Source organism: Amia ocellicauda, chromosome 13 (assembly GCF_036373705.1).
Source record: "Amia ocellicauda isolate fAmiCal2 chromosome 13, fAmiCal2.hap1, whole genome shotgun sequence".
In the NCBI taxonomy this organism is placed as follows: Eukaryota; Metazoa; Chordata; class Actinopteri; order Amiiformes; family Amiidae; genus Amia; species Amia ocellicauda.
Genome location: NC_089862.1, coordinates 6,772,592 through 6,800,236, shown reverse-complemented (window position 1 = coordinate 6,800,236; position 27,645 = coordinate 6,772,592). Strand labels below are relative to the sequence as shown.

The 27,645-nt window shown below is 40.0% G+C and overlaps 2 protein-coding genes across 3 annotated transcripts in view; one reads left to right on the top strand and one right to left on the bottom strand.

Moving 5' to 3' along the window:
* The window catches only part of mxd4 (MAX dimerization protein 4), a 36,259-nt gene extending 25,030 nt beyond the window's left edge, over positions 1-11,229 (top strand). The window contains exons 5-6 of the mRNA XM_066719799.1: positions 4,615-4,774; positions 5,230-11,229. Of these exons, the coding sequence (XP_066575896.1) occupies positions 4,615-4,774; positions 5,230-5,378 (309 nt within the window). The 3' untranslated portion in view covers positions 5,379-11,229. The remainder of the gene's footprint in view (positions 1-4,614; positions 4,775-5,229) is intronic.
* Positions 11,230-11,523: 294 nt separating this feature from the next.
* On the bottom strand, positions 11,524-27,259 carry prelid1b (PRELI domain containing 1b). Of its 2 annotated transcripts, XM_066719798.1 has the most exons (7): positions 27,092-27,259; positions 24,410-24,554; positions 22,791-23,016; positions 19,781-19,894; positions 19,047-19,125; positions 18,416-18,543; positions 12,916-13,042 (listed from the first exon to the last, which is right to left on the bottom strand). In XM_066719798.1, the coding sequence occupies exons 2-6, from the start codon at positions 24,499-24,501 to the stop codon at positions 18,461-18,463; spliced, it is 594 nt and encodes a 197-aa protein (XP_066575895.1). In that variant the 5' UTR covers positions 24,502-24,554; positions 27,092-27,259; the 3' UTR covers positions 12,916-13,042; positions 18,416-18,460. The 2 variants fall into 2 exon arrangements, with proteins under 2 accessions (XP_066575894.1, XP_066575895.1); XM_066719797.1 differs by lacking the exon at positions 18,416-18,543 and having other exon boundaries at positions 11,524-13,042; positions 27,092-27,257.
* Positions 27,260-27,645: the final 386 nt, after the last annotated feature.

Sequence of the window (27,645 nt, the reverse complement as noted above, 5' to 3'; positions counted from 1 at the left end):
TACATGATCAAGGCATCCAATAAAAAATATTTTAGGTTTACTCCCAAATTCAGTGTATATGACTTGAATTGCAATGCTCACATAATATCCCTTTTCAGCAATATCTTGGCAGATCATCTTCCAAAAGCAGACCCGACATTTGCAACCATTGAATAAATGGCAAAAACCGTTTTAAAGACCACTGGACAGAAGCAATCCAAGAAGAAGGCTGTATTTTACACATACAGTTGCCACCTGAGCCATGCGTAACATGCTGGGGTACTTGGTATTCTGCTGCTGAATATCATTCCAGATTCATCCCTTTTTATCCAGGCTTTGTGAAAAAGGAAATGCACGTTTCACCAAACACCCACTAGTTAATGGACACCCAGAAGATCTGTACTGTACTGTACTTAAAGATGTCCAAGTTTAAAATCTCAACTCTCCCTGATTGCACGCACAGCAAGAGACTGGTGGATCTGATTCAGTGGTTTGACAGCTGTGAAGTGATAGCCCATCAAACATGAAATAGCACATGAGGTACACAACACAAACGCTGCAATATTCAAACTGTGTGAAAATCTTCCATGGGGTTTCTGAAAAACTGACTAATTACTACAACCTGGAGCAATCGAAAAGAAAATGTGGATTATTCAACCAGCTCATAACTTTTTAATGGCAGTCGGGATATTTGACACACAACAAGGGTGTACTTGGATCCGGAAGCCCAACCATTCTATTCCAGGATTTTATGCTTACCGTGAATCTGCAATGGACAAATACCAGCATACTACCATATGCAAAAGAAAACTGACGGAGAATGATTTCTGTAGATGCTGAAAGAGCAGTTTCTTTCTATGGCTCAAGTTTTTATAGAACAGAAACAAGGCAGGGTTAACCAACTGACGATGCTTACATTTTATAGCAAGATCTAATGCACATGACATTTTCTTCCATGAAAATAAGTGATACTTAATATGCTACTTGTGAACAATCGTGCATTTATTATGCTATCTTTGTGTTGTTATGATTTCACTAGTTTATATAAATTGTTCTGGGAATCAGTGCTGTTTTTTTTTTACTCTTTTACTCTTTACTCTTTTTTTTACTGCTAAACTGAAACATTTCAATTTATTTACACATTCTAAGAAATAATATTTAATTAGAATTATTATTATTATTATTATATTAGAATAAAGGTATGCATGTTCCTGTAAATAAATGTCAGTAGCCACTGCTGCTTAATGAACATACCAATGACTTATTGAGATGATTAAAGAAATGGGAGATTATTAATCAAAAGGTGGTTTAATTACGCAGACTACATGACCACCTTGCGCTGGTGATGAAGTGCAGCAGAAAGTTCCTTGTGTAAAACTCAAGGCCCTAATTATTAGATCCCTGCAGTGACCAGGGGTAGATGACTTGGTGCTTTTATGGTTGTGGTTTGCTGCAGCACCAACAATTTGGTGTCTTAACCCATTTTGACATGAGCCAGCATTCCTTAGTTTAACTGGTAATGTGAAGGAAATGTTCAGCTCATTCACAAACCTAGGGATACTGTCATTTGCATTTCGAACCCAGTATAAAAGCTTGCAGAATTCCTACAACTGCCTTGTTCCTTGAGGAGATTAGGGTCAGCGTCAGTGAAACAATTGCCCTAGTAAAGTTCAGTTTAATTTTACACTGGGAAATGACAGGAAAACCAAATGTCATCTGAAAACTGCAGTAAACAGACAAATAAATTGCAGTAGCTAGTCCAAACATGAAAGCTAATGGCAATCCTTTATTAATACAATTAATGAATTGGATCCCCCACCCCCAAAACTATATATTTGTAAGGGATCTTGTTTTTTTGCAAAACCTTTCACTATGGGTCACAGTTTGATTATAAATATGGAATTACATAAAGAGGGGAGTTTTTAATTAAGTGGCACAAGTTGTCTGAGTAATCGCAGATGCATTTGTTTTTGGAGGCAAAGATGCTGTGGAATAAATGTGTTTGTAAGCAGGGAAGGTGGGGTGGGAGAGTTTCTAATTTTTTTGAGTCTCTGCACGACACATTCCTGCTCATTAGCAGGACGTACGCAGGGCTTGTGGAAATGCCAGGAAGGGGCGGGGTTAGAATTTCTCCAACAACATCGTGTATAATTTCTCGGACAACTTAATCAGCCGGCAGCACGCCCTGCCTGTTGCACTGAGAGACGGCAGATCTGTTTAGGCTCAATCATGTGACCCGGTCACTCGCTACAAACCTTTTTTGTTTGGGCTTTTTCACCCATTGCTGCATGTTTTTGAAAGATTAAATAAGAGTACTGGTTAACCACTTTGATGTGTCCCTTTAGTATAGGATTGCTTCAGTTCAGTGGCCTTAGGTAAGTAATTACTTTGGTGTCCCTGCCACTAAGGGAGGGGCTACTGTTTTGACAAAGTTCTTTAAATGTTCAGAGGCCAGCACTGTTGGATATGTGGTGAAGCAGTTAATGAGCATTTATCAGTTGTACAGCCATGGCTTCTAATGCCTAAAGAAGGGTGATTTTGATTCTAAAATTGTAGTAAAATTTGAAATGGCCACACATATATTGAAGTTTATTTGTACCTCGCCTTCCTTGCCTTACAAAGCAGCAGTTCTGTGTTATCACCTTATTAGTTATGTTGGGTATGTTATCAGTTAAGGTACAATCAGTTGCTCTTGCATGGCATTGAGTGGGTTAAAATGTAAAACACAAGCACAAGTCAATTAAAGACCAAAGGCAGGGAGAAGATGTGCAACTTGTTAGTTTCTGTGTGTGTTTGGTATTTTTATGCTCTATATCTCCACTTTGTAAATGTTACTTTAATTTAAAACCTTGTCATTATCAGAAGGCCTACATTGATTAATTTTAATTATAATAGGTATTTCAGTTGAAAGACTGTTGGTGTTAAACTTTTAAATTGAAATGATCACAAATGTACTATGCATTTTACTTTGTGTATTTGGTGCCCTGTTTGTGTTGAGTCACTGTCCTATTTAAAGCAAGTATGTTAGAGGTATATATTTATGTATTTGCAGCCAGTGTGCACAGTGTTTCATTATTAGAAACCGCAGAGGCAATATGTGTTTAGAGCTTCAGTCTTGATGAAAGTGTTTCTAAAGCTACATTACTATTGGAGATTAAGCAGTTTATTTTAAAACCATACTGTTTTCATGGTACAAGTCTGAAACTGAAAATCTGAAACCCATCCAGACCGCTGCTGCAGAGCTGCTGTTCTTCTGACATTGCCTGTCAAGACATTTTGTGTATGTGTGTATGTACATACAGGTGACAAATTAAAGGTAAAACCAACATAAAGTGTCTCAGTAAGGTGTTGGGCACCACGAGCCCCAGAACAGCTTCAATGCTCTTGTCACAGATTCTACGAGTCTCTGGACTCTACTGGAGGGATGAACACCATTCTTCCAAAAGATATTCCCTCATTTGGGGTTTTGATGATGGTGGTGGAGAGCGCTGTCTAACACGTCGGTCCAAAATCTCCCATAGGTGTTCAATTGGGTTGAAATCTGGTGACTGCGAAGGCCATAGCATATGATTTACATGATTTTCATACTTATCAGATCATTCAGTGAGCCCTCGTGCCCTGAGGATGGGGCATTGTCATCCTGGAAGAGACCACTCCCATCAGGATAGAAATGTTTCAACATAGGAATAAGGTGATCACTCAGAATAACTTTGTCATGATTTGTAGTGACCCTTCCCTCTAAGGGGACAAGTGGACCCAAATCATGCCAGGAAAATGCCCCCCACAGCACAACAGAGCCTCTGGACCCTCTCACTGTAGGGGTCCAGCAGTCAGGCCTGCACTGTTCTCTTGGTGTCCCACACATGCACTCGCCCACTTGTCCAGAACATGAGCCAGTTGAGTGTCTTTGTGACTGAAGCTCCTGCCATTCGTGCCCCAATAATGACCCCTCTTTCAAAGTCACTTAGATCCTTTCCTCTTGCCATCTTGATCCAAAATCAAGGCCAGCTGGGCCTGCTCAGTATTTGTATACATGCCACAGAGCATGATGGGATGTTAATTGCTTAATCGTAACATGCAGTTCACATGTTTGGAGGCATTTGTATTTGTTATGTTCCTCTACTCATTTATTCAGGTTTTTTCTTTAATTTGTCACCCATCTGTATATATGTGTGTGTGTATATATATACAATTATCATTATTTCAATCCTATTAAGTCTTTTTTTTTTCTTCTGTTTTGTGAAAATGTAAAATTTTAATATGGTTCTGAAATTTTTAAGTATTTTCCATCTCATCTTTAACCAATTTCCATTATTATTTTAAAGAAATGTATATACAATTGACATACAATTAATTCAGAAACAAAGCTAGCTTCTGCCAGTAAAATGAGTAAATAAATGCAGAGGAGTTTATAAAGTGGTGTAAACAGTTTGAAAAAACAAGACTCTGCTGCTAGTTTACAAGGATCTTGCCAATTGTTAACTTGGCTGTTTCAAATGGGTAACCTATGAATACAATGACTTTTCCTCTTACTTTCAAGTCCAAGTGAGTGAGTGTGAGGACTGCACTGCCAATCCTCCCCCCGTGTGGTCAGCCCCTCAGTGATGAGTCCTGTATGTTCTGTTTGTGCTGCAGAAACTGGAGGAGCAGGACCGCAAGGCCGTCAATGTGAAGGAGCAGCTGCAGCGAGAGCACCGCTACCTCAAACGCCGGCTGGAGCAGCTGTCCATCCACGGCCTGGAGAGGATCCGCACAGACAGCATGGGCTCCACCATCTCCACGGACTCTGAGCAAGGTACGTTGCCGCCAGCTCACACACTGGCCACGTCCAGGGCAAATCTGTCTTTCCAGCTACTTCGCTTTACACAGAAAGATACCATCAATTCCTAGCACTCCTATCTATGCTATAACTACTGACGCTACCACCTGTACTTCCACAAACTGACTGCATGAGCTGTACCTTCGGTCTTGAATAAAAGCTTTGCATTTGCCAGTCTAGAAAACTAACCAACAAACAAAACCGGCTTTTAGGTAGAGTGTGCATGGTTATTGTTCTTGACTGCAGATACAGTAACTCTATTAGTACTCTTCTATTCTGGAGCCGTTCTTCCTGTTTTACCACCGGTCATGTGTTTCCTATCCAGCAGTGAGCGAGGCTGAACAGGCAGAGCGAGCAGTGTGTGTGTCATGTCAGTCTGTCCGGGGGTAGCGAGTTTCATCTGCCTGTGTTTTGTGTCTGTGCCCGAGCAGAGGTGGACATCGAGGGCATGGAGTTCACACCGGGGGAGATGGACAGCATGGGCAGTGTGAGCGACGGCGAAGACCACTACAGCCTGCAGGGCAGCTCCAGCGATGGCAGCTACACACATTCCCTCAGACTGCAGCCCCTCCTGTCCTAGTGCCAACCACAGCCCGTCCTGCAGCCCCTGCACTGAGGGCCCCTTGGCAGCAGAGCCACACACCGCACCGCACGCCATTCCAGAGGTGTTGACTGCCACTCTTCCGACAACACAGCCACAGATACGCAACTCATTGTTTCCTCTCCCCTGCCCCCCCACCCCAATCCTCTCTGTATTGTTACCACAGTATCAGATAGCAGAGCAATTCATGGTTTTGATGGAGAAAGAACTGTGGTGTGTTGTACAGTTTTGACTTGGTAATCAGAACCTTGTGTGTATGTGTTTTTTTTTTTTTTTTTTTTTTTTAAGGTTTCCTTTTAATAGGAAAAATCAGCGTTGATCTTTAACTATTGAAGGCACACACAAAAACTGATTCTCATTGGCACCTTTTGTATATAATTTCATGCCAAGTTGTTCTTGAAAATCGTGAAAAATTTGTTACAGTACAAAACCAAAAGCACTTATTTAGAACTAACTAAATAACTAGATCATGCAAATTAGCTGACCAAACATTTAACTCTTGAGAGAGAAGAAACCAACAAACAAGCAAAAGCTGTTGATCCACAGCAAGTGGGGAAAAAAAGTTCAATAATCTTGCAGAGACTGCATATTTTAAAAAACAACTGGCTGCCTTAGATTATCTTAAAGACTACCTTTTTGGGGTCTATTGCACTAGCAGACTTGCTCAGAGTGGTATGAAAATCAAGGAATTTAATGGCAAAGCCAGGCTGTGTCTGCCAGGACCCAGAACCCAGGTGCTGGTTTCCTGTTCTACAGTCCGCAGTGTCTGCCGTCCAGGCCAGCCTCTCCACTCAGACGCAGGTCGCACATGCCTGGCTGCTGATTGAGTTCCTTCCTTCAGCCCCCCTGAGAGGCCTGGACACAGTGTATTTGTGCGTCTCTAGATAGGACTGAGCCTGTATCAAAGAGCTCTCTAAGCCCTGTGTTAATGGTTACTGGAGCGTGCAGCAATCATCTTGTTATGGTGCCCGTGTGCGCCTCCTGTCCAAGAATGTAGCATTTCAGCTGCTCGCTCAGGCAGTTTCTTCACCTGCTCAGTAAAAGATTAGCAAATATCTAAAGGGGCTGCAAAGATAATATTTTAAGAACAGTGATCGGTGACAGGTCATGAAGAGGGATGCATTTATCTTATCGAACTGAACTGTTCTGCAGAAAGGTTTGGAAGACCAATTTTCCATTCTCCTGCCTTATATTCTTTTTTCTGAAGGTTGGCAGTTTTGAGTATTTTCAAAGGCTGTGCAAAAGGAATTCATCTGTTTAAGAGTTATGAACAGACCTGACCAATTATAGGTTACTTTTTAAGCAAAGTAGCAAAATTCCTATCTTTAAATATATGTAATTGATCTACATCCACGCTAAAAGATAAAAAGTACGGAATCTTTTTTTTTTTTTTTTTTTTCCATGTGTTTCAGGTTCTGTGTATGAACACAATTTGATAACAAATTGCTCCTGCAATGAGCAACATATATTCCTGCGTTGTGTTGGTGTGTGGATATACTGAATTCAGTGCTCTAACCTAAAGAACCCAATCTGGCACACAGTTTTTCTATTAATTATTAAACAATTTTAGCCTTAGTGTTGGCATGCATTCCTAAAAACATTACAGAACACCGAAGTATCATTAATGTAGCATTTTAAGTGTCAAACAGACATGCTGCTTTACAAAACCTTATTATCATACTTGAGTGACTCACTATAAATATATTTTGAATTGATATGGCGAAGACATTAAATTTACTGGATGTGTATAACAAAAATAGATGTGTATATTTAAAAAATAAAATAAATGTAATGACCCTAATAGGTATTTAAATGTACATTAGAAGCACAGCTGATTTAACCTCTCTTCTCAGTCTTTCACAATGGAAAGAACCATTCTATAAACACTTCCTGATAGTGTTCGAGAGAGAGCCTATTGGCAGCAAATGAACATGGAATACCTGCAACCTCTCAGATGCAGCTTTGGTCAAATGTTTTATGCCATGATTTCTAAATGGCAACCACAAAGGCCGTCTCATCTTGTGCTATCTTCATAAATTGCAAGAAGTGAAATTAATTGTAATGCATTTCCAAATTCAAGAACAACACTTTGTTGTGTGTATGTGTGTGTGCATGTGTGCGTGCGTGTCTGCCTGCCTGCCTGCCTGCACGGTTCTAGGATTACAAGTCAATCCTGTACAAAACAAAAAATGCCAGCTCTAATGATTAGCCTTTTATAGAGAAGTATTATATCTGTATAATGGAATTAGTCTTATTTTTCTTTTCCTTTTTTTTGTTTTTATACCAGTTACCATATGGTGACTTTAAAAAAAAAAAAAAAAAGTTCTGATCTGACACAGAAAGAGAGCAGTCTTTCCTAGGAATGGAAAGTTAACCGTTATTTTTTTTTATTTATTTTTTTCATTTGCTTTTTTGTAGACAGTGACCGCAATTTCTAAAAGCAAAGCTCTCCTTAAGAAACCAATTTCAGCTTCAGCAGTGTCAGGGCATTACAGATGAGTTGAGCATAAGGCATATGGCATTCATATACCAATTGCAAAATATACATTTCCTTTATAGGGGGTGGAAGCACATTTGTAATGCAGTGCTCCATATGCAATATTCATGGAGGAATCATTTCTTTAAGACTGCAGCAATACTACTACTATGATTATTATTACTACTAATACGACTATTACTACTATTACTAGTACTTGCATCTATGTGCAACCTCTGCTTGGTTAAGTCATTAGAGCATGGCCTATGAAGAAATAAAAAAAATGGACCAGTCTGTTGAGAAGGGTCTCAAAAAATAAAAAACACAAAAAAATGCAAGAAAACACAAAAAAAGGGTATATATGTGTGTGTGTGTGTATGTATATGTACATGTATATACACACATATCCACCTGTATGTATGTGTGTGTGTATATGTATATATAAAAAAATATATGCTATGAGACACTTTTAGAGAAGTGATTTTAGCAAGTGTAGTCTATATTTCCTGTATGAAATTTTGTATTATATTTTCCTAAATGTTCTCTTACAAAAAAAATTGAAAAAAAATCTTAAAAAAAAAAAAAGAAAACTTGAGATGAGAAGCCAGGCTTAGTCTTGGAGAGGGTGGGGATGGTCCAGACCCAGAGCCCAGTCTCAGGGATCCTCCCGCTGTCATATTGTGCCTTGGTGACTGTTCATACAAACCCTCTCCTATTCCCTGGGGCAGCTCGACTCCTGCCACCCCACAGGCCTGCTGCACTCCCAGCACGGCTGCACAGAAACCAGCCTGTTCTGTACAGGTTCTTCACTCTTCCCCTCCATCCCTGTTTTTATTCAACAAAGAAACCACAAAACCGACAAACAAACCCAGAAAAATGGAAACCATAACGATGGAATTCCAGTCTGAACCAGGATAGAAGGCCCTGACCCCTGCCTCGACCTTTTGTTGTTTTTTCCTTTCCTCCCAAGTAACCAAATGAAATGTAATGGCAATGAAGCGCTGGCGATTCTGAGTTAGGAGGCCCCAGTGCCACTCTGCCAACCTCTGGTGGAAACGGTCTGTCCTGGCAGGCTGCTGCCGGGGGGCTGGGGGCAGGAGTTCAGTTCCACTCTGCACTCTGACCTGAATCCCTCCTCGTGGCTGTGTAGCACTGACCATATTGGTAATGTCATGGCAGCTTTAAACTCCTTGTTTCCATTTTTGCTAACATTTGGAACTTGCCAACACAATACATCCTTCTCTTTTCATCTTTTTTTTTTTTTGTTACAGATAGGTTAACAATCCTCTCACTTTCTTGTTTTGTATTTTATGTAATGAAAAGGAAGGTACAGTGGGAGTAGAAAAAAATGGCAGCTGATAAAATGTTCCTTTCTTTTCTATGAAGCAGGTTCAACGATAGTGTTAATGTATTCCATGCATATTAATGAAATCCTCATTTATTTTGAGGCAACACACAGCAATATTAAGACGTAGTGTTTCTGGAGGCTAATGAGAAGCAGTAATAAAATCTTTGGTGCATTTTGTGACTAACTTTATTCTTTTCTTTTCTTCTTTGTTTTTTCCCCGCTCCATATCGCAAGGAGGGGGTAAAAAATAAATGAATGAAAAAGATGACTGTGAAGAGTTTATCCTCATGTCAAGTTATACAACATGACTGTTAATAGCAGAATGCTCTATGTGCTATTTCTTAAATTGTTTGGTCAAATTAATTCTTTGGTGACCTGTCAGATGTAAACAAACAAAAAACGCAAAATACAAACCTCTTGCACAGAACCACTCCCATTATTTCTATATGGTGAAATTAAACGGGTAGACAGACTTGGGGGTCTCTTCTAAGATTCCCTTCTTTTCCCATCACATTTGTATTATTTTTCTACAGAATTGTTAAAGGAATGTGACCAAACATTCACTAGCAAAGAATAGCTCAATAACAGCTAATAATGTGGGAAATCCAAACAGAACAGCAAATGAAGCTAGTGACTTTTGCTGTGGAGAATTTAAACATGCTTATTCAGCATTCAGGCTGTTTCATGTTAGCGGAGTAATAAGTTGAACTGAATGGTACAATTTCTACCATCTCCGAGTTCCAGCAAGGTGATATGAGACCATGTTTAAAAAAAAAAAAAAAAAAATCTGAAACACTATAGATGAATTTATATATACACTCATTGGCCCTCTTTGTACATTTTTGTGAAAACTTATTTCCTCTGGTTAATACATATTGTGGATGGAGATGGTGGGTGGGTGACTGAGCAAATCTCCAGTAATGCGACTGTCTAAGCCATCGCCTTAAACCCGACATGAAGAATACTCTAGGACTGGTGCTGTGTGACCAGATCTCGCCTTTTTGTTGAGTTAAATGAACAATAACAACAAAATCATGAACCTGTTAACTGAACCTGCTTGGTAAATGTAGCAGTATTGCTTTTATTTTTTTTCCCTTGAATACATAGAAGTCAAAAGCACAAAGGAAATTTAGAAGCTGTTCAATTGTTGTTGTTCTTGTTCCTGGCTGTATGAGGGCCACTAGGAGAGCAGTGAAGGGGCCACAGTTGTTTGAAGGGCTGAAGATCAGCTGGTCTGCCATCTTCAGTGGGCAATATTATCAATGAAGTTCATTCTAGCAAAATGGTTGCAACTATGGGCACAGGGGGCTGGAATAATGCCATAAACAAGTCAAAAAAGCAATCCAAAACCACACACGCTATTTCTTCTTGTGTTTGGATTGCCCTACAGAACCACAGTCTGCTTGGTGCTTCAGAGAGATTCTTCATAATGGCAGATTTCTGGAGTTATTGATCAATTGCAGCAAATCTTAGCGTTTAAGAAAAGCATCTGAGAACTCATTTTCTACTGTGTGGAAAAACGGAATCTGTAAGATGAAGGGCAGGCCTCCGGTCCGAAGCGTGGCAACTGGCCAGCATCCTGGGTCCTAACCCATCCTCCACCTTTCCTTCCATGTTAAGACCAACTTTTGATAGGGGAGCTGAGGACAGCCCATTGAAGCTGGCAGACCCATGGAGCTCCTGTGATTGGACAGAGGGTACCTAGTGGAAGGGGTAGTGGTTGGTGCTGGGGGGTTAGGAAGATGGGGTGGGTGTGGGCAGGGGAGTGTGGCATTGTGCCCAAGGAACACTGAGTGGGTGGGTTCTGTGCCAGAGACCTGTGAATATGTATCTTTTTAGAAAAGAAAAAAAAAGTGCTTTGTGGATCCTAAGATGTATAATATTGTATAAGTTCATTTGTGCACACCTAAGTACCTGGTGCTGGTTACACTCTGTACCACACTGGATGGTACAGTGCTGTATCATTCTTTCATTGTAATATAAATAATAAAAAAAAGTTTTATACAGCAGCTTGTCATTGCATTTTTCTTTTAACCAGTTTTGTACAGGTTTTTTTTAATTTATTTTCCCCCACTGTCCTATATGTACTCTACAATGGATCTGTAGAGAATTATTCAAAAAGGGAGGAGATGCTCAGTGATTAGTACATTTTGCAGAAGTTGAGAGTTCGTGCTGCTGTATGCATGCATGCCACTAATTGCAGCCCTTTGTGTTGACCATTGTACAGCTAGTAATGTTGTTTTTACTGAAAGCCCCACTCCCTTTTGCTTTGCACAGTGCAAAACAAAAACAAGACTGACTGCAACAGTACTGAGCCACTTTATTAAGTATAGCAAACTTTCACACAGAGTTAGACATATTTCAATATAAAAAAGTATTAAAAGAGAGAGACAGAAGTATGACGCAGATATCCTGACATTCAGATCCTCCCTCCCTCCCTCCCAGTTTGCCTGAAGCCAGCAGCTGCCGTGCTGCACGTCCCACATTTGCTGAACAACTCCAGTATTCCAGTGCGGCAGAATAAGTTTGGCCACAACATCAGAAAGAAGGAACAAAATGTATGTTATTTCCACAGTTCTGAAAATAATCAAACCTGCACATTATCAGGAATCTAGTCCTCCTTAAGTAGTGCTATTACAGTTCAGGGGCAGAAGTGCATCTTGAAATCTGGAAAATCCCTGTGCAAAGACTGCAATGCAGCAGAGCCCACTGCATTGCACCCCAACCTGCCCGCTTTGTACAGAGAGAATTAGCTTCATATGACATTGGTTGATCAGAACAGGAGGCAATCTTACAAATGGCATGATCCCATGGTCACATTAGCTTTGCAGTGTTTTGCTACTCACCACTGATATTCTATCCTCAACAACTAACAACGACTAATACCTCCCACATCTTCCACTCTTTGCTGTAAACTCACCAGTATTCTCTTCACATTGTAATCTTTTTCATAAAGGTTATGCAGTTGGAAAGGAATGCCGTAAGGTTTTAATTCAGTCTTTAAAAAACTGAAAAATAGTTCTTTAAAATCCACATTTTCAGTGGTTGATTCAAATAATTTAAAGTATAAATACAATGAAAGTGTTAAAATGGTCTTCAGTCATTGATGAAGATCCTCACACGCCTTACACAACACTTGATTTGAAAATAGGTCACTTATAAACAGTTCAGTTTTATCCCTTCACTTAGTTTGTGCAATAAGTGGATGATTTTTCAAAATATTTGATGTGAAAAGAGTCCCGACGACTATATAGGTCTACATATACAAAAACAAACTATTATTAGATTAAAAAACATGAAGGAGATGACGTATGCACAAGTTTATACAGTGTTTGTATATATACATTTTGCATTTCATATGCATAATATTAAAAGTACCTGAGAGTTAAAGGCTGCATTAAAATCTTTAGCTACAGCAGGGGTACAGAAACCTCAGTGACTCTACTGGACCTGGATACAGTCAGAACAGAGTTAGATACATCGAGCCACAATTACTGGCTTAAATAGACAGCAGATAACAAGCCACAGATCATTGACTAATAAGGATATGTTGTTGCCAGTCCAAAGAAATCGACTATTTAGCCTTTTTTAACCTAAGTGCAGGTATAGATATCAGTTCTTCTACACACGAGTCCGTCCGTGTGTCCGCGAAGTTCCCCTCCATCAGTGTGGGCAGATGTCACACAAACTGGTTGGGTTTCTGGGGGGCACCTGCAGTGGCCAGGGTCTTGGCCTTTTCTGTGGCTGCCAGCGCAGTCTCTTTAGCTTTCACGGTGGCATCCTTGGTTTTGTCCTTGGGAGTCCAGGAGGATCCTTCTCCTGCAGAGAGACATTGGGAGAGGAAGATAAACATACGGCAGGAAGTCAGGCTTTGGATATTGGTGATATGAGCATAGAGAGAGCTGCTGCCGATCATTTCCCATCCAGCTTCACTCCTCTCTGAGGGAGACTGGGTGCTGCTGCATATTGACCTGACAGTCTCTTACAGGAGCTGTGTTTTTAGTAGATTTTTTTATTTCAAATCTAATGCTTCATTTAAAAATACAAATTCAGGTGACTGATTCAAACAAAAAATAAAAGACTGGGAATGTGTGTATGTATATGTAGATGTTCTCCCTCACTTCCTTTTCTGCAATAACCTCCTGTAGACTCCCGTTAGGTTAACATGCTTTTATCCCACAATTCATTAAACACGGCTATGATCTACCACACTGAAGCACACTGCACCCTAGACAACAGAAGCGTTGTTTAAGGGTTGAAGTATTCCTACTGTTTTACAAATGCTAATCAAAGGAAATAGTGCAATGTTAATTTCAGGTCGCTGGATCTTCTGAAAAATAGTGAAGACAAGATTTGTGAACTAATCAGCAACTCGAACCTCCCTCTTTCGTTCTAGGTTATGCAGTGCAGTGATTCAGCCAGTGCAGTTCATTCTTGGTTTTCAGTTTCCTTCCTCAGCTGAGGTGGGTTTTTGAGGTTACTCATCTGGGTAGATCAAAGACTGGCTTCTCTGAATAGCGATTCTTGGAGAGTGTTTTTTGGAGGTGCAGGTCAGTGCTGCTCACTGTCACTCAGGAGTAAAGTGCTGAATTTGTTGGCCACATCTAAGAGTGCCATGAAACGGTGTGTGATACTGCAGACGCAACCTACTTGCAAGGAAAGAGAGCCTGCCGTTGTCAAGACTGGCAAGCGTGCCCAACTGAACAAGCAGAGAGATTGTCTCAAAGCAGTCTGTTTATGGTGTCCTTACTGAGAGGGTCCCAGAGAGAAGACTGGGAGGGGCAGTGAACGTCAGAGGGGGGTACTGTGACAGCTTTCTGTATCATGGATGAAAAGGACTTCAGGGGTCACATCAAACAATATAACAGGAGTACTGCACGATCATTTTGGTTTTCCATCACTATCAGATTCGTTTTCAAGCTAGCATTACCAAGATATATTCAGATTACCGTGTAAAGCAATTGACAAGCAGGGCTAGCATGATGGATCAATGGATTGATGCATGGAATCCTTTCAAAATCACCGATGGGCAAAATACAAATCGATGTCAGAGAGATGGAGTGAGAGGTAAGAACATGGGAATGAGTTTAGTCTCCTGTACTTTTTGATATCCTCTACAATAGTACTTCCTTACAATAATACAGAAAGACACATCCTTATGCATGATGCAAATACATGCAAGTACATATTTCAAAAAGTAATTTTATACCGGTACGTATTCTTAATTGAACTGCAATATAAAAACAAAACGGATGTCTAATTTTTTCACCAAGGAATCAAACTCAAATGTGAAATGGGTCTTTTGAAAGAATTTGCTGAGCTATTCTGGAAACGCAACAAATTTACAGGACCACTTAATGTGGCTCCATCCTTCCAAATACAACAGGAGCGCACTCCATCACTGGCGGCTCACTTGGGAAGAAAACGTGCCTAAAAGTGCAAGAGCAAGGGAAATCCTGGATGGATGTTAAGACTCAAAACATCTGTCCAGTGAGTGTTGTTGAGGGGGCTGGATTCCACAAACTGATCACTAACCTTGCCCTGGGCTATGAAATATCGAAAGCAGTGAGGACCTTTTGCTTTGGTGGAAAAACAATAGATCACACTTTCCCAACCTGTCATCCTTGGCTCGGCACACGCTGAGCATTCCTGCAACTTCTGGGCCAAGCGAATGAGTCTTCAGGAAAACGGGAATAGTCAACAAACTCCATTCTTCATTGAAGCCAGAGAATGTGGATGCCATAATCTCAATTAGAACATAAAATAAACTCTTAAGATCCAGAGAACAAACTTTATGAATAAGTTGGACAACGTTTTTTTTTTTTTTTTTTTTTATTCTAACAGCACTGTCAACACCAAGGAGTTTAGACATGCAATATTTATTGTTGATATTTATTGAGGAATCTAATTTTAATATATATATCAATACAAAAGTGTGAAGATTAACATTACAATATCATTAAAATGTTTACACAATCCATCGATGCATCGTACCCATTTGAGATGGCCCTAACAAAGTCACAGCAGATATTAGGAGTCTGTTGAGGTGTAGGGCAGGGGATGCTGTATATGGTATGAAGGAAGCTGCTGTGCCTCCGAGCTCCAGAGGCAGCCCTGTGCGAGTCATTTCCCCCTGCAGTGCTGCAGTGTGCAGGGTCAGCAGACCACAGCGCAGGCTTGCAGGGTTTGACTGCTCTGCCAGTGGAATCTCAGACTCCAGGGCATGGCAGGGCAGCGGGGAAGGACGCGTTGTACTGAGAACTAGGACGCATTTCCTCCCCACAGGAGGGGGAGCAGACACCGATTTTCCCAGGGAAAACTGCGGCCAAAGCAACAGTCCCCGAGATGTCCTGGCCTGACCCGAGGGCAGACAGCAAGGGACAGTCTGTGCATTGCAGTGCTATAACAAGCCTCTATCAATGCTGCGTGACTACTCTAGTTTTCTAATTAAGGAGACAGACTCTTTAAAGCCTGGAAGCTGTTTTGGAGTAAATGCCAAGGGATAGAATTCTGAGAAATCAGCACAAGTCTAGAAACACCACCGCCGATTATATAATCTGAAATCTCCCATCTATGCATTTGCAAACGTCAGACAATTCTGGCATGAAGGCATCAGCCTAGCAATCTCCTGCAAGGGTTAAAAAATAAATCTCAGCTAACTGAAAGCACATCTGCCAGAGGAATAAACAAAATCAAGACCTGAGTGAACAAAGAAGAAGGGAATAATGATCAGAAAATATCCTTCCCACTCCTGACTGAGAAATCTAGTTCAGCATGACTCCAGTGTTCCTCCTAGTATCTTTTTCCAATAAAGGACTCTTCTCATGAAGCTACTAGGACTTTGCACAGGATAATAATATACAGTAGTAACAGAGATACTCTGAATATTGAAGCATATATACTTCATATTGAAAAAAATATTAATATATTACTATTTTAATAACATGTATAAATAAAATATACATGTGGTGCTGCACAACACTGACAGAGACTGGCCACTTCCTAGAGGCTCCCTAGCTGAAACCCATGGGGCACCACCATAACTCAACACGTCAGTGGCAGAAATGGGGAAATTCATCATCTCCCACCTTTATGTGAGGCACGCAAGCAGAGGAATGTCCCAATCGCTTATGTGCAAGTATAATTCATAATCAGGAACAAAGCAAAACCGAAAGACAACTTATTATCTCTTGTCAAGGGAGAGAGGTGTTGAAAAACAAACTGGATACTGCAAATCTCAGCTCTGCCGAGTAATCCATCTCGTAAGTCCTTTCTAATTCTTCATTCTGTCTTTGAGCAGACTGACATTCGGTGAAGAGCATGAGAAACAGAGAGAGCACCTTTTCTATATATATGTTTTAAACACCAACAAAGTTTTTCATACAGCTAATCACATATTCAAACCTCCATCAAACTCCCAGGGTAACGCTTTCAGCTGCAAACAGTTTAACAGCTCAGAACATCGAGAATGAACTGGTGCCTTGTATCTGTCTCTTTTGGTGCAGAGTGGAGAGAACAGAGGCAGACAGTGCAGTGCTCACTGGAGGTGCAGCCTCCAAAATTAGAATTCCTATTTTCTTAAGATATTGCAGTGTGGATTCACAAAAACTGAATCAAGTGCCATCTACAGTTGGAAAGCAATGATGTCTCTCTACGAGCTACAAAGCTACCTCTAATACTGATCTACAGACCCTGTGGTGCTATGGAGTATATAGCATGCACATTATATCCTTATGTGCAGATGCACGGTGTACTTACCACTAGCGCAACACAAAGGCTGAGTCCTGCGCTAAAGTTTGAGTGCAAAAAGTAAAATGATATACGGTTTACAAACAACAAAAAGTGCAATGGTGACCTGTTGTGTTCATGTAACAATTACGGGTTAAGAAACTAAAACAAATGCTGGGTTTTTATTAATATCATGTCATTTTCAGCTTTCAGAAAATATCAAACAGAAATACCTATAGTTTTAATATTAGAGCTTTGCGATACACAATAGAAAACTAGAAAAACAAAATTTATATTTATGTAAAAATAAAGAAAGGAAACTGAGAAAAAAATGCTGTTTAATACACTGAGCTGGAGAAACAGAACTACTGTTCCAATAACTAAAGCAGTGATGGGTGCATTTGCAATCACTATAGCTTAGAGATTTAAGGTATTTCATTGAACCTCTTTTCCCACAGAAATGCTCCCCTCTGGTGGACTTCAAATTAGAAACCTCTTCAATCCATTAACCTGTGCCTTTCCAATATACAGTAAATCGCTGAACCACTGTCCCTTTAAGAGGCTGTGATTGCATTGTAATGTAACAATAAGTACAAAAATAAAAGCCAACCTCTAATGTCAACACATTATGCAGATACTCCAGGCCTACAGGCCTAAAGGGCATACAATCCTATTAAAGCGATCGCAAAGATGTTTAAATGACACTATCCCTGACCTACTACGCTTGATGCTCAACACACAGTCACAGGAACATGTGTGCTGCAGGCAGGGGCTCTGACAAGTGCACAGGTCATCTCAGGCTTCACTGTCAGCTTAATTAATTACACAGGAGCTTAATTAAGCATCAAAGAACAAGATGTGCATTGTGCTCTACTAATGGCACATTTACAAGAATCTTGAAGCCAGACCTTGGAAGGAAGAGGAATTAACGAGTTTCCTATCTGAGCACAGCTCCACCTATTCATATGCTTGGGAATTCGACTAATGCAGCCCACACTCACACTCTCAACAGAGGACTTTACCTGTCCGCCACCACTGAGGAGATCTGAGAGTCAGGATGGGCGGGGTGGGGATGATGACTATTTTAGGCTATGACATCATGTTATAAATATATATCTTGTAAAAATGTTAAAAACTCTCATATACAGTAATAATAAAAACATAGGACAGAAAATCTAAATTGCCTTTTGCTTTCAGAGACCTTCAATACAAAATGCATCTTCTGGAGTGTTGAGGATGACTGCACTATAAGACTTGCTTGCAGCACTGGCTATACCGATTAGATGTAGAAAGATTTTCTAAACTGTGACAGTAAAATGTGATTAGGTAAATATCCTGCCACATAGGGGTCAGTATTTTAACCTGCAACACAAGGGGGTTTTACCCTGCAATTGACTGACAGTCTCAGTCAGTTCAAAGGTCAAATAGATGGTTTACAGAAATAAATAAAAAATCATTACTTACACATCATTTCCCACTTTGTTAACATAATCCTATTTGTTCCTTTATTTATCCGCGCTGTGAATCGATACGTTTGGGATTATAACAGCTACGCAAATGAGCTTCACTCCAAACGCCTCGAGGGAACACGTCTGAAAGAGGAGAGAGAGAGGCACCGGGCGGTGTCATTTTCATACACCTATGGCTCTCCAAACACAAGTCTGACCTGGGAGGTTCTCACAAGCCCCCAACATTTTTGTTCCTGGCTTCTGGTCTGCGTTGAGTGCATTCTGAAAAGCTGATGCAGATAGTACACAGAGATAATAATGCTCATAAATTCTTTCTTCGCTTTGAGAAAAGCTCCCCGGAGGCATTTGGAGTGCATCGCATTTGCACAACTGGAAAACTAATACAAATATATCCTCACAGACTCAGACAGGGCCAAAAGTGGATTATTTAAATGAACTAACAATGTGCATGTAATACATATATGTATAAATGTATGGTAAACACAGCCTATTCATCTCACTGAGACACAACAAACAACCCCCCCCCAAACAAAATGAGGCAAGTACCCAAATGAGCTGTCCGTATCCCGCTCTCTCTCACAGCTCACAAAGATCTGTTCTCAGTAGTTCTGGCCAAGTCTACATACCGTGCAAGTTAGATAGTGCGTATTCCAGGCCCTTCATGGCTTTCACCTGGTTGCTCTTGAATCTGGCCAGTCCAAACTCCTGGGAATACAGACAGGAAGCCTGTTAAAAGGGTGTCGTGCGAAAAGCACAGAGGACACATCTGCATAATCACTCTCCCGGGCGCACACACAACCACTACAGAGACACAGAGAATTCATCAGTTTAGTGTGTTTTTCTTACTTGAAAACAACTCATTCATTTCTATTGCAATCATTAATTTAAATAGAAATTACTGCAGCTGCTCCATGTAATTGTACTTCTCATGTACTTCTTTGCCTAGGTTTGCAAACTACATGCAGTTCATTTAGCATGTTCTGCATTTGTTAGTCTTCTACATCCAATCTGCTTCTGTTCAGACTCCGAAAGGGTTTGTTAAAGCATGACATTTATGTAATTACACACACTTTTTATAAAAATACAATACCAAAATGACATCTTAGTTCCTTTTTCAAAGGTCCATTAAAAAGCAAACATATAAAAAAACTTTTTATTTTGTGTTCTGATGAATAATGTGCAGATAACAAGGCAGACCACATAAAAATGTAAAAAAAAACTTACAAAATATGCATGCATGAGTCCATATGTATGGGGGGGAAAAAAATTATCTGATTTTTACAGCTGTGAAATAAATTATGCTTTCAAAGCCCAGTTCTTACTCTGTGTGCGGACCAGAGCAGAGGGAGGCCCTGCCTACCTGAATGGCCCTGGAGAAGCCGAACACACCAGAGGAGATCCAGGCCTCTCGTGTGAGGTGTGTGCAGGTGGGCCGCTCCTGGTCCTGGCTGTACACACACTGCTCCTTCACCACCTGCTCAACACACAGCACATAGGGGACCCATGAGCACACTTGTAAATAGTGAAATTAAACCCCTCTCATTTAAATGCTCCACTCCAGGTGCAATGAAAACAACCTTTTGTGCATCCTGTTCTGTCCATGCAAGTGGATTCTACAAAAAAAACTATATACATTCTTGTTTTGTCATATGCTAAAATAAAAATGCTCCTCTTGTATATGCATTCATATTAATATATATATTCCTTCAGTGCTTGTGTCTTTCATGGTCAAGTAAAGCACAGGGCTTTGTGCTTTAATCAATTAGTATAAATTAAACAATGTCAACAAATTAATTTGGTCATCTTAGTTAAATAAGATGACACCCTGTAATTGATACTATGTGAAGCTTTTTACTGTTTAGTATGCCATGTGGAATTATTAATGATTAACTACATACTAATCACTACCAATCAAGTTCATCAGAAATAATATTCCAAATAAAAAGAGCCTCAATGCTACACACACCAAAGATAACCACATGTTCTGTCACCATCTTTATACTAGTCTTATGGTGTGACAGACACCCAGGGTTTCAAACACACTTGTGACAGTTTGGCATTAACTAGAAGACAAAAACAACTATTTTTTAAAGAATTGTTTTCATATTTTCTTAATTGCCAATACATGCATTTAATTAAACATTAGACAACTAGTGTGGCTTTGTTTATTCAGACAATGTACTTGACACTAAAGTAAGAGAAGTAAAGTGAACAGAAGAGCAGCAGCAAAGGGAAATTCAGAGACTGCTTAAGGCTGGGCTAACTCTCAGTGTCCCATAAAGAAATAGCTGGATGAAATCCTGGGATTGATTAGCTGCAAGAAACCCAAAACGAGCACAACTGTTGAGTAGCCTCTGCATGTCTGTGACCTTTCTGATGTTTTTATGTAGTTATTTTCTAAGCTGAACTACAGCTGTGAGTGTCAAGCCACATTATTTTTAACCCCCGGTTTGAGATGCTTCCGGTTTTGAGTTCTGCTGACTACAGTGTTTACGTCAAGATTCACTGATAAACCTTGCTCACCATTGGTGCAGCACTCTTATGATTTAAGCTTAAGGCTGCGGTGGCCCTTTTCTGTACTATGTGTATCGGTACAGTATGGGTGTGCAAAGCAACAGCATATTCACACTGAGCTGAGAGAAGTACAAACCCCTCTGCATTTGCTCATCCTATTCTAATAACAACATTGCCTTCAGAAGGCCCAGGACAGGATAATAAGCTCCAGTTCCAGAAACCATGCCCACAGTCAACATGCAATGTACTGCAGTGTGAAACGCATTTCCTCCTCAGTAGCTGGAACTGTGAACCACCCAGGGCTGGCTACAGGGCCGGGCGACAGCGTGAGCAGTACAGTTATTACTCATCAGGAGTGTGTCTTTTCACACGCTAGCAAGGTGGTTAAGAAAAAAACAATCAGCTCAGGAAGAGGTTAATTTGCATACCACTGACCTAAAAACCTAATGTCCTGGGCTCTTACAATATACAGCAACTTTAAGTCTTAGTTCACATGCATATTATCTGTAAACAAAACAAAAAAGAAAAGAATAAACAGCACACAGCAATATCCACCTCCCTTCTACTTGGAAGTCTTGGATAAAAGTAAACTAAAAGGAGAAGAAATCAAGGAAAAAAAAAAAAAAAAGGAAAACATGTCTAATTGTGTTTCTGCAGTGCAATCTTCCATCTTATTTTGAAACAGGTTTTAAAAGAAATGGCTTGTGTTGGTAATATTCTCACAGCACATGATTTCAATGATAGGCCTCACAGGGAGGAGCAATAGTATGGTATAGATCCTTGGATTCCAGGAACCCAGGCAGGGACAAGTCTGGAGCAGAGGAATAAACACAGACAGGAACACAAAAGGCCATTGATGCAGCTAGCCCGTAAACACAGTCAATGCACTTGAGGCAATGTATTTTATATCCGATTAGAGCTCAACTGCTTGCTGCTCAGTAAACACAAGAGGAATACACACTTCTAGAACATAATGCTCCATACTTAGGAAAGACAAGACAGGCTCCACTAGACAGTATATTTGAATGCAGAGCTTCTTTGCTTGCATAGATGCAAAGGTCTTGTGTAATTTCTGCCGCTCCACTTGTTTACAGCATGTTATGTGAAGTTCTTGGTATACACATTTCCTTTTCATGTTCAGGCATGTCAGTGTGTCATTCCCCATGCAGTATTATAATCATACTACAGTTATTCCTGCCCATGCATTCAAATAACCATAAAATATATTTTGCCTGCAAGCAATCCAGTTACCTAAAAATAATGTCTTGCAACGCTAATTAAAGGAACAGTTTATTATGTTTGCATGAGGCTCTGTTGTTATTTATGTGTAGCTTGTAATTTCCCCAATCTAACTAACCTAGCAAAGACAGCTGGTGTTAGGCGATGGATGAGAGGAAATGAGACAGGGACTTTTTATCATTATTGCACAATGCTGTTCAACAATGCCTTGGTTGGGGAGAACAGAAAAGATGTGAATTATTGTTTACCATTATATTTTTAAATAAGTTATACTATATTTACCTATATGCACACACTGTAATAGTCTTAGAAATTTGTAATTTGTCTAGTCTGATGCATAAGCAAAAACTAATTTTGTGCAAAAAATAAAAAATAAAAATGTGCATATTATAGAAGGACACAACAATTGGAATTTGTAAAAACAGAAGCGTCACTTTAGAACGTGTGTTTTTTCTTAGGAGAGAGAAAAAAACACAAGCAGACATAGCATTGCAGTAGACGGGTTGTGAGTGAGGCCAGAACTGAGGCAGCAGCTGTGGTGGTGGGGCTGTGGTGTGGGGCTGTCTGCCCTGTGCGTGTGGATGCAGGGCTGCGTTTCTGCAATGACCTTGGCTCACCATGAGGGTTGCATGGTTGATATTACATGTGAAGGTGGTGAGAGTGCGACTGCGGGGATCCACCACTGAGTCCTCCATGATGTAGACGCACCGTGCCAGGTTGGAGGGGAAGAACCTCTCTGCCCAGCGAGGCAGGCGATTGGTCTTTATCAGGAGGCGTCTGGTCACGAGCGTGTTGTCGGTCGTCAGCTCACGGTAAATGACGTCCTCTGTGAGAACGTGTTTGCTGGGAAAAAATAAACAAAGCTTGGGACTTCAATAAACTTCACTAGCACAGGGGTCTTGCAGCCCTGATCCTGGAGAGCTAACGAACTTTTACATTTTTAGATTAAAATAATTTTTTACAATTGTGATTTAACATGCCTATAAAAAATTAAGGATGAGGGTTTGCAGGAATAGGTTGAGACTGTAAATGTTTTTAGGAAGGTTCCTTTATTGGTTTATAATAGTACAAATATATGTGTTATTGGAAAATCCATTGTAATTCAATCTCTTAAACTGTTTTGCAGTTACTTCATACTGGTTGTATTTAAATCAATTGTCAAGGACTCTTGACTTTGTTCTGAACTCATTTAACACCCTGAACAAGTATTCCAGCAAAAACACCTGATGAAAAGCCTTCTCGTGTCTCACTTTCAGGACCCACACTGGAAACACAATCAGCCTCCCTGCCCTCTGGGACAGCACTGTGTGGAGCACTGAAATAGGTTACTCCAGCATGTAATTCTTTCTTGTCTAGTTTTGGGAAGTCTTTTCATTCAAGACTTTTACAAATGCAGAACTTCTTAGTACGGGAAACCCCAGTAAAAACAAAAACACATTGTTTACATGGGCAGTTACAAAGAAATTAAATGCAGAGGATATAAACTACTCTGCAGGTTATAAACAGGAAAACAAAACCCCTCTTTCCAACTTAGGCTCCGTTTCCTCAAATACAAGGCTCACTTCTTTAAATCTGAACAAAGCTCAAGGAGAGGAGATCCAGACAAACATTCAGAGCCGGTGAGTCGGCTTGCTTTCTCTTTCCTTTCCCATTTTTCTCTGAGGTTTCTTTGTTTCACCTACTTGCCCCGTTTCTAAATCATCTCAAGACACTCTCTAATTTCTCCCTGGTAGATCAATTAGCATCCTCCCTCTCTGTGTGTAAAAAAACAACATCAAACAAACACCCAGAGCTTTTCAAGGACACAGACACATCTGCTGTAACTTTTCTACAACTCAAATGCTTAAACTTCTTCTCATATTATGATACTCACATATCATAAAGCAACAAGATGGAGTATTGTTATCTGATTTAAATACTTTTTTCTTCATCTTCTAAATGACTTGATCTGGCAGATAACAAACAGAACTAATAAAACAGCATATAAGAAGTGGATGGTAGGATAAGTGCTATCCTGCAAAGATGTATTATTTTCTGTAAAAACAAAATTAACACAAATACAAAGGAATTGTGTTTTGACTGTAAACACTGTTGGCTGCACTCCCAGTTTCAGTGGTGCACATGAAATTATGAGGAATACGAAGCTTACTTAGCAGTTCTAGTTTCCTAGGTAGAGGATGTCAAGCAAATTCTACTGATATACTTCTGCAGCACAATTATGGGCAATTCTGCCTACCTGAAAGGGTTGGGATATCTCTGCCAGAAAGCAGTAAAAACCTGGTCCCATGCGCTCTTGATCTCCGTCTCACTGAAGAAGTATTTCACCATTGTTCCTCCTGTGTCCGGAACGCTACACAGAAATGACTCGTTCTCCTGTATTTCTGAAGAGCGGTAAATCAGCAATTAGACGCACACAAGCACACGCAAACACATGCACACTCCCTCCAATACATGCTGTCTTTCTGTGTCTATGATTCTCCTTGGTCAGAGCTCTATCTGGTCGACGTGGTTACATTGGTTTAATTAAGCAATTCAATACTGCAACTATATCACTTATAACTCGGGTGAATGAAAACCACAAGACCTGGGTTGAGAATCCTCATTTTAGTGCATCTCAAATGACAGTGAAAAGTTGCTGATTTCAAAGGATAGCAAATGTGTGTATATAAGTGCAATTTAAGATCAGAGAGTATAGGACACTAATGGATCATATTAGTGCTGGAAGGTCTCAGTGACATGTGGTAAAGCTTCTTATACTGCCTGTAACCCTTGTTATAAACATCTGGATACAAATAATTACCCCCCTGCTGCTGAAATCTGTGAATCAGTGAAGGCAGTGAAAAATACAGCTGACATAGAAATATCCATCTCAGTGTCACTGCCAGATGGAGAAAACAGGCACCGTTTACTGCCAAATGACACATATGAGGGCAAGAGGAACAATTAACCTAGAACAGCAGCAACGCATCATGTACCACAGTGATGCTCTGGTACATTGACAGCAAGAGGAATGATAGCAGGTAGATGCTATGGCTGGGAAACTTTATCTGTGAAGAAACAGTCAACAGGAAGAAGGAAATCTCAGTGTGATCTGACACTCTAAAAGGAAACTCATGGTTTTACATATATTTTCCAGGGACAATGTGCTTGACATCAAGAGTACGTCTTCCTTCCTACATCTGACAAACACAAACTGAAACCAGTAACTGTGTACAATACAATTCCTCCTGTGTATTATCAGTGGAAAACAGATGCATAATTTAAGCTCTTTAAAACTTAATTGCAAGCACAGACTGAGACACTAGAATTCACATTTAAAACCACACATTTACCAGTGCTCTGTCTTGGCCCACTGAAGGTGTACAGCTTTTTTTTCACATTGATTATTTGTAATAAATAATCAATAAATAAGAGAAGGTGTTCTTAAACAAAATGCTCTACAACAGTATGTATTATTGTTGTCACTGATCTCAATTCACTTAATTTTAGGTTTAACTAAACCACCCTGAAAAAATATATATAACATTAAGCATTGCAATACACTACAAATGTCCATGTTGCTTAAGAGCATGCAAGAGGTTGAAACATTTTTATTTTATGCTTTTATAAATTGCTGTTATGCCACTTAATAAGACATTCAGTTAAGAATCTGCTCAGTTTCACACTGGGTACATTCAATGGTGTTGTGCATTGCAATTTAATCCACTGCAGTCAATATGCGTTAAAGAAACGATTAAATACTTAGATGCCTAAATCGTCTCAAGTATGAAATGTGGTCAACAGGCCTTTAGGGCTTGCAATTGATTTAAGACAACTGAACATTCACAGATAACTGTATTGTTTTGGTATGTTTTCCAAATACCAAATGCTGTGCATTAACTTACTCGTGATCTACATTATTTAAACTGTTCCAGTTCTTCTACAGAAGACACTTCCTTGATACAGGGTGATCAAAGTAGCAGGTTTGAGTTTACAAGAGCTCAGTGACGCCTTGTAAACTAAAGAGCTCTCTTGGTGAAGCACTTGCTGTGCGATGATAACAGAATGAAATTCACTTTCAAGTCCCCCAGCGACATCCTCCACTTTAGCTCACATTTAATCTGAGCTGTGTAATTGGCTGCATTGTCTCTAGTGCTTTTTGAGGGGAAATCATTGGCTGACGTGCACGCAATGAAACTAGTTTTGCACAGACCACAATCACTGTAATCAAAAACACCCTTCCTATCACATGAGATGCATACAATGATATATCGACATGCTCATTCTCCGTGTGCAGTGTTCAGAATAGATGTGTTAATGAAGCGACAGCGATGCTGCACGACAACTCAACATTCTTGTTTTGGATTAACTGCAATCATGCATTAGATGCAATATATCCTCAAATGTCCATAATCAGTTGTTGCTTCTTCGATGATCGGATCACGATAAACTGGACAAACTGTAAGGTTCACAACCCCCCCCAAGCTGTTCCTCTACAAATACTTGTTTGATGTACAACAAACCATGGACATCTTGGTGTCCTTTAAAACCTGGGTTACATAATCACGTGTGGTGGTGTATCAGATGACGAGACACCATGGCGTAGCAGAACAGAGAAGCTGATTCGTACCTGCTCAGTACTACCGCAAGCATGGGAATACATCAAACGACTGTAATTTCATTTTGCTACACGCATTAATACCATTTGCAACAGTACGATCCGTTCGTATCTCTCAATAAAATTAATTATTAAAGACAGACTTCCTCCTGCTCGTTTCAGTTAGATAATATCAACTATATAGCGAGCCGACACCGTAAGACTCTATATTGATAATAACAAGTACTTAACATGAAATCTATTGTCACTACTTATGTGCAATCATTACGCTGTTAATCTCTTCATTCATACTAGAACCAAATTAACAAGACTATAACTCACCTACACCATGCCAGTAAACTTTGAGGTTTGTCGCTTAACGAGGTGCCTTGGTTCAAGCTCATTTAATTAAACCACTCTTAGTTCCCAAATATTCGTTTCATTCCTCCATCTTCATTCAACGCGACACTGGGTCCGTATTTCCTGAAACAGCGCCGTGTGACACGGAAATGACCCCACATGTGCCAAGACACCGGTCATGTGACTGGTGTGCCTTCACTGCGCATGTGAACGAGCAATGCCTGCATACACAAGGAAATTGACAGAAGTATAGGTTATTCCCGTAGTCACAATGTACTCGAAAAGTAATTACTTTTGGGAGTGATGCTAAATAATAATCACATGATTTCAATGTCGTAGTATGTAATGCTGATGGGCTTCCAGCATTATGATCTTATTATGATCGAACAGATTACTCTGAATCATGGCATCGTTGAATTAGGTCATTATTTGTATACTATTATATCACCCTTTTTCTGTAAAGGTTCACGATACTATAAGGTATACAAAATATCAATTTACACTCCAATAAAAAAGAAAAGACAGCTCCAATGCTC